Source organism: Spermophilus citellus (assembly GCF_964194105.1).
Source record: "Spermophilus citellus genome assembly, chromosome: 6".
In the NCBI taxonomy this organism is placed as follows: domain Eukaryota; kingdom Metazoa; phylum Chordata; class Mammalia; order Rodentia; family Sciuridae; genus Spermophilus; species Spermophilus citellus.
The window spans coordinates 34,900,564-34,912,858 of record NC_138187.1 but is presented as its reverse complement, the minus strand read 5'-3'; the positions used below and the strand labels follow the sequence as shown (position 1 = coordinate 34,912,858).

The 12,295-nt window shown below is 56.5% G+C and overlaps 1 protein-coding gene across 1 annotated transcript in view; it reads left to right on the top strand.

Moving 5' to 3' along the window:
• The window catches only part of CARD11 (caspase recruitment domain family member 11), a gene marked incomplete at its 3' end in the record, with an annotated part of 108,141 nt that extends 96,081 nt beyond the window's left edge, over positions 1–12,060 (top strand). The window contains exons 16-25 of the mRNA XM_081300267.1: positions 983–1,115; positions 1,858–2,059; positions 2,349–2,475; positions 4,594–4,834; positions 5,443–5,539; positions 5,919–6,014; positions 7,395–7,530; positions 8,560–8,739; positions 10,328–10,452; positions 11,941–12,060. Coding sequence (XP_081156393.1) covers positions 983–1,115; positions 1,858–2,059; positions 2,349–2,475; positions 4,594–4,834; positions 5,443–5,539; positions 5,919–6,014; positions 7,395–7,530; positions 8,560–8,739; positions 10,328–10,452; positions 11,941–12,060 — 1,457 coding nt within the window. The remainder of the gene's footprint in view (positions 1–982; positions 1,116–1,857; positions 2,060–2,348; positions 2,476–4,593; positions 4,835–5,442; positions 5,540–5,918; positions 6,015–7,394; positions 7,531–8,559; positions 8,740–10,327; positions 10,453–11,940) is intronic.
• Positions 12,061–12,295: the final 235 nt, after the last annotated feature.

Genomic DNA, 12,295 nt, shown 5'->3' with positions numbered 1-12,295 from the left:
TGGCAAGACTGTGTGGTCTCAGCTCTGCAGCAGCTGGGTGGATGGACGCAGACCCACAAACTCGAGTCTGGAACATCAGGGAAAGGGAAGCAAGAGGCATTGAGATGGCCTCGCAGGGGACAGAGCCAAGGCCCAGAAATGTGATGGCATCCCCAGGCCCCTGCACAGCTGGCCGCCTGGGAGACCATGGCTCAGAATCCTCCGGGTGTGCCCTGCCAGCCCCCTTTGTTCCAGGGCTCCCCAACCCTGCCTCCGCGCCTTGCCAGGGGAGGCTGCCAGCAGATAAAACGAAAGATCAGTGGTCCCTCTTAATTGGGACCATCAGAAGCTATCAAGTGTTAAAGAGAGGTTAGCACCTAATCGAGGCTGGGTAATGAGAAGAATTGAAAGAGTTTTGGAAAGGGGACGCTGGGAAGAGAATCCTGGGCATCTGTCCAAAGTATTTTGCAGTGTCAGGAAAAATTCCCTATGCAGAGAGCCTTTGTTATCAGCCCAGAGCAGGATCTAGGCATCCCTCCACCCAGTGACCCGGTGCTGTGTGGAGTGGGCATCTTCCCGGGCTCTTCAGGGTCCTGCTGAGGTGGGGAGACAGGGAGGAGCCCAGTCCCACAGTCTGTGATACTGGTGGGTGATACGGAGACCTCAGCGGGGGTGGAGGGCCCCAAAATGAAAACCCAGGGAGCCAATTTCAAAGTAAAACTACCAACCGGATGGCATGCTGCCCTTGTAGACACAAGACAGGATTCCTAATGATAGTTGGTGAGGCTTCATAATAAGAGAGGATTCCTGGAGGCAGGGGACTGTCTACATTGGACAGGATGCAAGAACTTGACCATTTAGCCTGAGGCATAAGCAGGGTTGTGGGGCTCTGAGTGCCCCAGAGCCTGGGCCTGCCCCTGCTCAGCCCTCCCAGGGGGCCGGGGCAGCCCTCCGGGCTCCTCCTGGCTGCTCCCACTCCTGATGGGCCCTGGCTCCTTTGCAGACGACAGTCACGAGCGCAGCTCCTTTGGTCCACCGTCCATCCACTCCTCCTCCTCGTCCCACCAGTCTGAAGGCCTAGATGCCTACGACCTGGAGCAGGTCAACCTCATGTTTAGGAAATTCTCACTTGAAAGGTATGGATAGTTGCAGCATAAGGGGAAGCCGGGGGGGGGGGGTGTGGGCGGGCATGGGATAAGGATCTGTCCCCCCTCACCACCTGCATTACCCCCTGTCCTGGGATCTAGTCCTAGAATCACAGCATTCCCAAGTCAGAAATTACCCCCTCTGACCCCCTGACTGTCCAGGGAGGGAAACCAAGCCCACAGAGGAAGAGCTTGCCTGGGGCCCAGGATGACCTGCTGGAGCCCAGAGAGCAGGGCTCAAAGGGCTCTTCCTGTGGTGGTGAGGAGTGGGCAGGGCAGGGTGGCCACCATAGGCCCTGGACAATGTCTCACCAGAGACACCCTCTCTGTGTGCCACAGAGGGCAACTCAGCTCTGCATCTCTTTCTTTGGTACCAGGGATTGAACCCAGGGGTGCTTAACCACTGAGCCACATCCCCAGCCCTTTTTTTTGTATGTCATTTAGAGACAGGGTCTCACTGAGTTGCTTAGGGCCTCACTAAGTTGCTGAGGCTGGCTTGGAACTCGTGATCCTCCTGCCTCAGCTGCCTGAGATGCTGGGATGACAGGCGTGCGCCACCGTCTCCAGCAGGGCCAGTGGTAAGCCCTCACTTGACATGGCCAGCAAGGTGGCTTCAGTGGCAACTCTCTTGGAGCCACAACATGCAACACCCAGTATGTGACAGACACCAGCAGCTATGCCACCAGGGTCCCCCTCCTCCAACCCTAACCACCACTTCATTTCCTGACCCCAGACCCTTCCGGCCCTCGGTCACATCCGTGGGGCACATGCGGGGCCCTGGACCCTCAGTGCAGCACACAACGCTGAACGGCGACAGCCTCATCACCCAGCTCACCCTGCTGGGGGGCAACGCCCGCGGCAGCTTCATCCACTCAGTCAAGCCGGGCTCCCTGGCCGAGAAAGCAGGACTCCGCGAGGGCCACCAGCTGCTGCTGGTGAGGGGCTGGGTGCTCAGGGCTGGGTGGACAGGGGACAGGGGTGCCTCGGGCCTGGGTGGAGCTGGGAGTGGGGAGCTGGAGGGAAGGAGGCCATGCCATCAAGATCTCCAGCTCTTTCCTCCCCACTCCTCGCTGGTCGGTCGCTGTGCTCCCGGGAGCTAACAGAGGTGCATGCACCCCTCATGCTTTCTCCCCCTCACTGGCCCTGAGCTGGCGAGGGTGCTCCAGTGTCCTGTGTAGAGCAGTCTCAGCCCCATGACTCCACTCACGTGTCTTTGCCACCTAGCTGGAAGGCTGCATCAAAGGCGAGAGGCAGAGTGTCCCCTTGGACGCGTGCACAAAGGAGGAGGCCCGCTGGACCATCCAGAGGTGCAGTGGCCCAGTCACCCTGCACTACAAGGTCAACCAAGAAGGTGAGGTCTGGGCTGGACCAGCTCCACTCGAGGCCCCTGACCTTGGGCGAGTGACCTCACCCCCTAGCACTCCACTTGCTCTTAGGTGCAGTGGGAAGAATGACCCCCCCCCCCAGCACCATCAGAGGGTCTGATGGGCAGGCCTTGGAGAGGAGGCAGGGACGGGCAGACGACCTGCCTGGGGTACCTCCAGATACCTGCCCATCAGAGTGGACCTGGCAGCCCAGCCTGGTCCAGCTGGCCCCTCCCTGCTGGGTGGAAGTTTCATCTCTTGGGCTTCCTGCTGTGCCACAGGTAACAGCCCTGGGGTGGCTCTGCTGGGCCAGGCAGGGCCCTGGAGCACATCACAGCCCCCCAGCCCTGTGTCCATGGTCCCCCAGCCTCGGGGCAGGCGGGCCTCGACCTCCCTTCTGGTGTAGCCCCAGTGGTTTAAACCATGGCACCCCTTGGCCATGCTCCTGGGCAGGGTAAGCTCAGCTTTGTCTTTCCCAGAGTCTGAATTCTTCTCTCACCTCCAGGTTTCCTGCATGATTATCTCTGCAGCTGGGTCTTATTTTTAACTGCAGGCTCATGAATGTTTCAGCAGAGCATAAACATCTAGCTTCTCCAGCCGCTGTCACGTCCCTTCCCAGAGTGCCCTGCCAGTGCGGGAGTCGATGATGCTGTCCCCAAACACAGGGCCAAGTAGCCCCACATATGGGACAGGCTCCTCCCTGGTCCTGTGGCCTGGTCAGCCCCACAGAAAGTCTGTGCCTTGCGCACTGGCCAGCAGCCCCACAGAGCACGCTGGGAGCTGCGCCCCTAAAAGTTGTGCACAGGGGGGTCCTGCAGCCTGGGACTCCAGGCAGAGCTGGCTCACTGCAGCAGGCTCCAAGATGCACTGCGTGAGACCAGGCCCCACCGTGCCCACTCAGCAGGACGCTGACCCAGCTGGCTGAGATGTCCCTGGAATTTGTGATGCAGATACCTGATGAGTTCCCCAGGGCCTGGCTGTTAGAACGGCTTTAGCTTCCGCCGTGTTATTTGTCATCTGCCTGTGGAGCCGATTTAGAGATTTACATCATGGACTTACACTATGGATATTCACTTAGCGCTTACTGCACTGGCAAAAATTTACTCAGAAGGACAGTGACATTTAAATAAGGTTGAAATGGCATGCAGTATGGTCTTACCAACTTAGAAAATCAATTGGCAGTATCTACCAAAGCAAAATATATAGATACAAAATATGTAGCTACCTGATAATTCTACTTCCAAGTAGACTTCCAAGAGAAGAGAGTACATATGTCCACCAAAAGCAATGTATAAGAGTAACTCATTGCAGTTACTCATGATAGCCCAAACTGCACACAAGAGAATGGAGAAAAGAGGAAGTGTGGAATAGTATACAGCCAGTACACTGCTGCTATGTTGTGACGTTACAGATGAATCTCACAGACATAACATTGAGCATAGTGGCTAAACCAGAAGAACTTATACTATTAATCTCTGTTGATATGAAATGAGGTACATCTTAGCAAGGGTGATAGCATTCAAGATAAAGATAAACCTTAGGAAAAGTATTGACAGAGAGGGTTGTACATTACATTTGTGAAAATATACTGAGTTAAAGATGCATGTGGTTTACTGTATATAAGTTATGCATCATAAAAAATAAAGAATAAAACCGGGCATCATGGTGCACACACCCACAATCCCAACAACTCAGGAGGCTGAGGCAAGATGGCAAATTTGGCAAAACCCTGTCTCAAAATGAAAAAAAGAAACAAAAAGGATTGGGAATGTAGCTCAGTGGTAAAGCACCCCTGGGTTCAATCCCCAGTAAAAAAAAAGGAAAAAATTAAAAAAAAAAAGAACCATATAAGGGTGGGAAAGGCATGGAGATTACAGCAGAAAGCTACTATGGATAATTGTTGCAACTTGGCATACATTGTAGCTCTGAGCTCCCTAGCAGCCAAGACAAAAAAGGAAACCCATAAATGCCAAGGCTGCTCATTGCCCAGGGAGTAGGGCTCTTCCCAGCCGGGAGCTCTTGAGAGGAGGGTGCCACACAGGCACATCGTTGGGGGGGGGGTGGCAGGAAGTAAATTTGCCACATTTGGGATGTCTGCTTCTTAGGGTACCGGAAGCTACTGAGAGACATGGAGGAGGGTCTGATCACCTCGGGGGACTCGTTCTACATCCGGCTGAACCTGAACATCTGCAGCCAGCTGGACGCCTGCTCCATGTCCCTGAGGTGTGACGACGTCGTGCACGTCAGGGACACCATGTACCAGGACAGGCACGAGTGGCTGTGTGCCCGGGTCGACCCTTTCACGGACCATGACCTGGACACAGGCACCATACCCAGCTACAGCCGGTGAGTCCTGAGCCTGGCGTGGCCTCTGCTCCCAGCCCAGTGGGAGACGTGGACAGGGCTGGCACTGCCATGATCGTCTGCAAGGGGCTTGGGCCACCAGATGAAAAGTCCTCCCCTTTGCCTGCTGAACCGTGGGGCCCCTCCTCCAGGAAGCTCCCCACCTGTACAGGGACGTTGCTCTGGCCCTCCACTGAGCCTCACAGTGCCCTCTTTCAGTCTGTGATGACCACACTCTGCCCTGTCCTGTAATCACTCCTCATTGCTGTCGCATGGGCCACAACCTGACAGCCATCCTCTCCTTAGCAGTGTGATCTGCCCTCTTAGGCCTCAGCACTGCAGTCCCCTCCTGTGACTCCTGAGGCTCTAACACAGCTTCTGAGGCCAGCCCTGCAAGGTGGCCATCAGCAGACCAGACGAGACAGGAGCCCTGGGCCTGTAGACATGGTCCACACACAGCACCAGCCCCATGCTCTCCAGGGGTTCCTCGGGCTCAGCCCCTGCGGTCCACAGGGCCGTTCCCGCACAGAGCTAGGCTCACCCTACTCCAGAGCCATAGCTGGCCCTCGCTCTGTCCCAGCCCCTGAGGTTCCTCCTTCTGGCCTCCCCAGGGCCCAGCAACTGCTCCTGGTCAAGCTGCAGCGACTGATGCACCGGGGCAGCCGAGATGAGCCGGACACCGCCCACCACACCCTGAGGGCGCTCCGGGTAGGTGTGGCGCAGCCCTGCGGGGTGGCAGGGATGGCCACCTGTTCTAACAGCGTCCCCTGACATTACTGATGAATCCAGGGACTGGGTTCCTCAGGGAGGGACACACACCATCACCCCGGGCCAAGGAGCCCCACCCTCCTGTGCCCACCTTGGGCTCCCACGTTCAAGGGGAGGAGGGTGGCTGCTGGAATGTGCCCTTGCTCTGCGCCTCTAGTCTCTGTGGGAGCAGGTCACCTTCCCTGAGCCTCCCCATCTGCTCCCCGACACCCGACAAGGATGGGGCTGGGGGACAGGTTTCTGCCTCTCTGCAGCGACATTACACTTGCACATACTGCCAAGCCCGGCTGGGTCTGACTGATGGATAAACTCATTTCAGAACACCCTGCAGCCCGAGGAGCCACTTGCCACCAGCGACCCCCGGGTCAGCCCCCGCCTCTCCAGAGCCAGTTTCCTCTTTGGTCAGCTGCTTCAGGTGAGGGTCACCAGGTGCCTCCCGACTCTCCAGTCATTGCTGTGGCTCTGCCTCCCCCCCTAGGGAGAAAGGCCTGTCCCCAAATAGCTGCGCTTCATGGTTTTACATCACGTGCAATTTTTCACGGTGCCTTACGTCTCCCATCCCAGCTTGCCCTCTTGGGGACAGGTCAGTAAACAGTCTCTGCTTCTTTTAGAAGCAATTCCCATTTTTATTTAAAAAAAAAAAAAAAGGTTTCAAGAAACTTATGGCCAAAAGGAGCTTAAGCAACTTGGCTGTTGAAGCCTGAATAGAAAACTCAGAAGTAATGTATTAGGAAAAGAAAATCATTCCAAATATTTCAGCCAGTTCAGGTCCTCAAATTGAGCATTAAATTTATCTGAGCATCCTGGCAGCCAAGGAATAAAGAGGAAACCCAGCAGGTTCTTAAATCTTATCCATTTGTGGAAACATTTCAGGTCTTCAGGACCAGAAGATTTGTCCCTGTACAACTCTAAAAAAAAAATAATAATAATAAAATAAAATTCTCACCTAGATCATTATGTGAGGAATCCTGACCAATACACTGAGTGATATCTTCAGAGGTGACTTCACATAAATACAGAAGCACACCTCGTGACCATTTCTTCTGTCACCAGTTGACAGAAGCAAAGAGAATGATAGTAGAGTGTAGCACCCACACACTCCTGTGGAGACGCTGCCTGATTAGACCCCAGGGGACGGATGGTGGGGCCCACAGCTCCATCCTGATGTTGGAACAGAGAAGACTCAGAAATGGTTAGAAGAGAGACAGCTAGGTGGGAGGAGGCCCAGTCTGAGCCGTCCTAAGGACAAGATGTGAGATGGCACACCATTGTGTCCACACACCTGTAAGGACCTGAAATTAGCTGCCAGCCCCCCTGGATTTGTGTCCCTGCAGAGGGAAGGGCGGGAAAGACACTAAGGAGTCCTGGGAGTAGGGTGTGAGCTTGCCTCTGTGCTCACCTTGGGGCGTCTGGGAATTGTGGACCGAGCAGCGCTCCCCAGAAGGCTTGAGGGTTGTGGGGAGCACAGTGTCAGGGGAGAGGGAGGGTCCAGGGCTCCTCGGCAGCTGGAGCAGGCCAGCCTGAGTGCCAGCAGGGGCTGCCTGCCGAGTCCCCGGGGGCAGGTGGGATGGGCCCCAAGACAGTGGGGAGAACTTGGCATCTCCCCACTGCCTAAGGGCACGTACCCAAAAGCTGAAGGATCCTGCCACCTGCCGGGGTGTGTCCTGTTTCTAAAGGGGAAGGACGCTTGGGCCCCTGGCGAGCCGGGGTTTGCACACCTGTCTGCCTGTCCGTCTGGCCAAAAGCACAAGCCAAGGGATGGTTCTCCCCACCCTCCCTCCCTCTGCCCCTGCAGTTCGTCAGCAGGTCAGAAAACAAGTACAAGCGGATGAACAGCAACGAGCGCGTCCGCATCATCTCGGGGAGCCCTATGGGGAGCCTGGCCCGGTCCTCGCTGGATGCCTCGAAGCTGCTGACCGAAAAGCACGAGGGTGCGTGGAGACCGCCCGGCCCCACCCTGCTGCCCGGCCAGCCCCGGGTCTGCACCGCGCAGGCGCACTGCCACCCCACAGGGCGAGGGCGGGGACCTAGCGGCCTTCTGGGGAGGATGCCTCCATGCTCAGCTGTGGCTGACCCACCTCACGGTCACGTCCACCCAGATGCCCATGTTAATCGGAGGTGTTTGCTGGGATGTGTTGATCAATTCCTCTCCCCACTGGGTGCTTTTCGCCATTTTTCAGGCCCGTGAGGGGCCACCAGGACCCCATGCCCAGCCCCAGCCCCTCACTGCCTCCCCTGCTAGGCCAGCCTCACTTAGGGAGGCCAAGGCTCCCCCGCAGGTTATCAGGGAAAGGCCAGGGCTCCTCCCCAGGCTGACCAGGCCAGGCCAGGGGACAAAGGAAAGGGACATGTCTCTGGTTTCAAGAAGTGGGCCCTCAGACTGCTTGGAGCTAGCTTTACAACAGCCGTCCCTAGGGCTGTGCTCTGCTCCCACACCCTGGCTAGAGAGGACTGGAGAAGGCAGATTTGAGGTCATGTGGTCACTCTGCCTGCAGGCTAAGGCTCTCCGAGCTCTCAGAGACCCCAAGGTCTTGCTCAGTGACCCTGCCCTGCTGCCATCTGGTGGTCTCCCTTTTGCCCATGCATTCACCCTCCCTCTGCCCGGGCCATCATGCCCTGGCTCTTCTCCTGGTCCCAGTCCACGCCCCTCCTCCAAAATGCCGCCCCTGACCATCTGCTAAAGCAATCCCTTCCTCCAGAACCAGGCCACCTCATAAACAACCAGGGCTATTGCATATGTCCCACACCCCTCCACCTCCCGCAGGGGCATGGTTCCCTAGGAGAGGTTCCTGAGTTCCTGGAGCATTGTGTTGCCCGTGCAAACAGCCCCAGGTGTCCTGACATCCCCAGGAGGCCCCTAGGCTCCGTGAAGGGGCCAGCAGGGGTGCCAGGGCCTCCCTTACGCTTCCCCTGGTGGGCAGGGTGGGGCTCTGATGCCAGCCCCTCCTGTCCCCTGCCAGAGATGGACCCCGAGAGCGAGCTCAGTAAGGGCCTCAGCCTCATCCCCTACAGCCTGGTGCGTGCCTTCTACTGTGAGCGCCGCAGGCCCGTCCTCTTCACGCCCACCATACTGGCCAAGATGCTGGTGCAGAAGCTGCTCAACTCTGGGGGCGCCATGGAGTTCACGATATGCAAGTCAGGTGAGCCCTAATGGCATCTGCTGCTGGAGTCACCTGTATTTAAAGCACAGATGTCCAGGCCTGCCCAGGACCAGTTAATGTCAGATGTCCAGGGCTTCCTTAAATTAACGTCACAGACCTCACCATCTTAGCTGTCTCCCAGCACACAGTTCAGAGGCATTGCTAGCACATCCACACTGTGCAGCCGTCTCCACATCCAGAGCTCTTCATCTTGCAGACAGAGACTGCAACCTTAAGGAGAGCCTCGGTCCCCGCCCCAGCCCTGGTGCCTCCCTTTCATCTCTTGTCTGTGATCCAGGATAAGGTACCAAACTCTGTTGCTTCATCTGTAAAACCAGGACAATGGCAGCTGCTCCTCCCAGAGGACAGAGGCTCATGGATGGATAGAGCTGGCCCTCAGGCAGCACCCAGCATAGGTCCCAGGTGGAGCATTATGGGTCCACTCAGCTCTGAGCACTGGCTGTGCACCTCCTTGCCCAGCAAGGCCTCCCTTCCAAGCCCAGAAGTTGGGCCCTGCAGCCTTTTGAGGGTGTGCACCTGACCCTTGGGACAGGCCCCTTCAAGGACAGGCTTGAGGAGGAGAGCCCTCCCCAAGCACTTATCAGCTGATCCCCAGCCACTGGGAGGCTCTGTGTCCTATTTGAAGATCCCACTGAGCCCTGACCTCTGCAGACATGTTCCATCTTTCCCCTGGTGTCTTCATTGGGCAGAGGGGCCAGGCCTCTCCTACTCAACTTCCTTCCTGTACCAAGTTTACAGACTGACCCTGGACTTGACTTAATGCTCCTCCTTCCACAAACAGAGAACCTGAGACCCAGAGAAGTTAGACATGTTTAGAGCCAGGCACCTTGGCACAGGCCTGTCATTCTAGCAACTCAGGAGGCTGAGGCAGGAGCATCTCAAGTTCAAGGCCAATCTCAGCAACTTAACTTGACAGTGTCTCAAAACAAAAAAATAAAAATAGGACTCCAGATGTAGCCCAGAGGGTAGAACTCTTGCCTAGCATGTAGAAGGCCCTGGGTTCAACATCCAGCACTGCCAAAAATAAAGAAATAAATAAAAGACATGTTCAGGGTCACCCAACAAATAGGTGAAGCCTATCTTCTTCCAGGAAGCCTGTCTATACCCCTTCCCCATACCCCTTAATGGTGTCAGGTGATGGGTGGGTGGATGGATGGTAGGTGGGTAGATAAATGAGGTGGATGGATGGACAGCCAAATAGGTGGATAGATAGATGGATGAATGGATGGATGATAGATGGGTGTATGGTAGGTGGGTGAATGGATAGGTGATGGGTAAATGAATCAATGTGCAAGATTCTTCATGATTGGCACCTGCTGGGCAGAATTGCACCCAGCACCTGAGCTCTTTTGTGCAGTGGATTTTAATGTCGAGGAGCCGAACACCCTCTCTGTCTTCAAGTCGCTTCACAGTCTAGTGAAGGAGACAAGAGTCATTTAACTGTGTGGCCGGAGAGGGACCAGACACCGAGTTCTGTGGAGTCCAGGAGGGGACAGCAAGGCCTGAAGAGACTGATCCATCCAAGACCACCGTGTGCCACCCTCAGGATTGGCCCTTCTCTCTGCAGATATTGTCACAAGAGATGAGTTCCTCAAAAAGCAGAAGACAGAAACCATCATCTACTCCCGGGAGAAGAACCCCAACACCTTTGAATGTATTGTTCCCGCCAACATCGAAGCCGTGGCAGCCAAGGTGAGGGGCTGGGCTGCTACACGGGCCTGGGGCACCCTGGTCATCTCTGGGCGGCCCCGGACCGTGGGTGCAGGTCGCTGTCACCTCCCCACGTCCCTCTCTCGGCCCCTCCCTCTGCCTTCTCCTCCACCCCTGGTTCTCCTTGTATTGTATTTTGGACTCGGCTTCTGTCTTCGGTGGTGTCCTGGTGCGAGTGAGCTGATCTGCATTGTTTGGGGACATGCACATCTGGTCATAGTAACAAAGGCCAGGGATAGAGAGCAAGCATGTCAAGGTGTAAGACAGGGCAGCAAAGGTGGCCGTGTGGCCCTGGGAGCCAGGCGCCCTTCATTCGTTGGCCTGAGCACTGAGTCCTTTCCCCTCCCAGTGCTTGATGGAAGGAAAGCACTCAGCCTGCAGCAGCGAGGCCCGGGCTCAGCCCTGGTGGATGGGCCCACGGGGTCCAGGACAGGAGCCCAGCCAGGATCTCAGCGCCACCACCCAGCTGGCTGCTACTCCCGCACCCTCCCCACGGGAAGGCAGAGGCTGAGTTTTGGGGCAGCCTGGGGGATTTGCTGTGCTTTATAAAGTCTGGGCCAAGCAGCTTTGGAAGTTCTGACAGCAGAGCACAGAGGAAGCAGGCAGGCAGTGGAGCCCAGAGGCCTCCGTGGGAAGGTGCTGCCTCTGAAATCCCATTCCCCAGGATTCAGTGCTGGGGACAGGGGCACATGAGTAGTGGCCAGGAGGGAGCATGGGGCTGCGGGTGCCTCTGGGCCTGGGTGCCTGTCCCTGCATGCTAGACGTGCGAGGTTGTGGAACTGCACACTTAGGGCAGTTGTATTCCAGCTAGATGTGAATTTAGTGTTTGTTCTGAGATGATTGATGCCTTCAGCAAGCCCTGGATTGTCCTTTGTCATGGGCCCTTCAGAGGCTCCTACCCACCAGCCTGGCCTTTTTTTTTTTTTTTTTTTTTGGTACCAAGGATTGAACCCAGGGGTGATTAACCACTGAGCCACATCCCAGCCCTTTTCATGAATTCTTTTAAATTTTGAGACAAGTTCTCACTAAGTTGCTTAGGGCCTCGTTAAGTTGCTGAGGCTGGCCTTGAACTTGTGATCCTCCTGCCTCCATCTCCTGAGCCACTGGGATTACAGGTGTGCACCACCACACCACCCCCGGCTCCCACCTTGCCTTTCCAGTGTCCCCCAGCCTGGAAGACCGGCTGGCATGGCTGGCGTTTTGTTGAAACCATCCTGGGGCCTGGTCCCTGCCAGTGCATCACCCTGCACAGCAGGGTCATGAGAAGCGTCAGGCATGCAGGGTCTCGGTCACAGAGGCCAGGTTTGGCCTTGGTTACTCCCTGGTTCAGCCGGTGGCACTCAGCACCGTCATGGCCCTGGCATCTGTCCAGTGAAGCCTGGCCCTGCTCCTGGGCCCTGCTCCTGGCACCATAGAGGCTTGGGCGGGTGGGAAGGGGCACTGCTGATTGGTGGCTTGCTGCATTCACAGAACAAGCACTGCCTGCTGGAGGCAGGCATCAGCTGCGTGCGAGACCTGATCAAGTGCAAGATCTACCCCATCGTGCTCTTCATCCGGGTGTCCGAGAAGAATACCAAGAGGTTCAGGTAGGCTCTGAGACCTGCCCCTCTCCCTCACAGCCCACCCCGCCTCCCTGTCTCCCCGGCATGCCCCTTCCCTCCATGCATCCCTTCAGTAAGTCCTCATCCAGGACAAGACCCCAGTCCATGGCAAAGGACACAGCTGGTAGGGACAGGTACTAGGAGGATCCCCCAAGGGAGACCTTGCAGGTGAGCCATCCAGACCCCATGCAGCAGCAGGGACAGTTAGCGAGTGGACAGTGGTC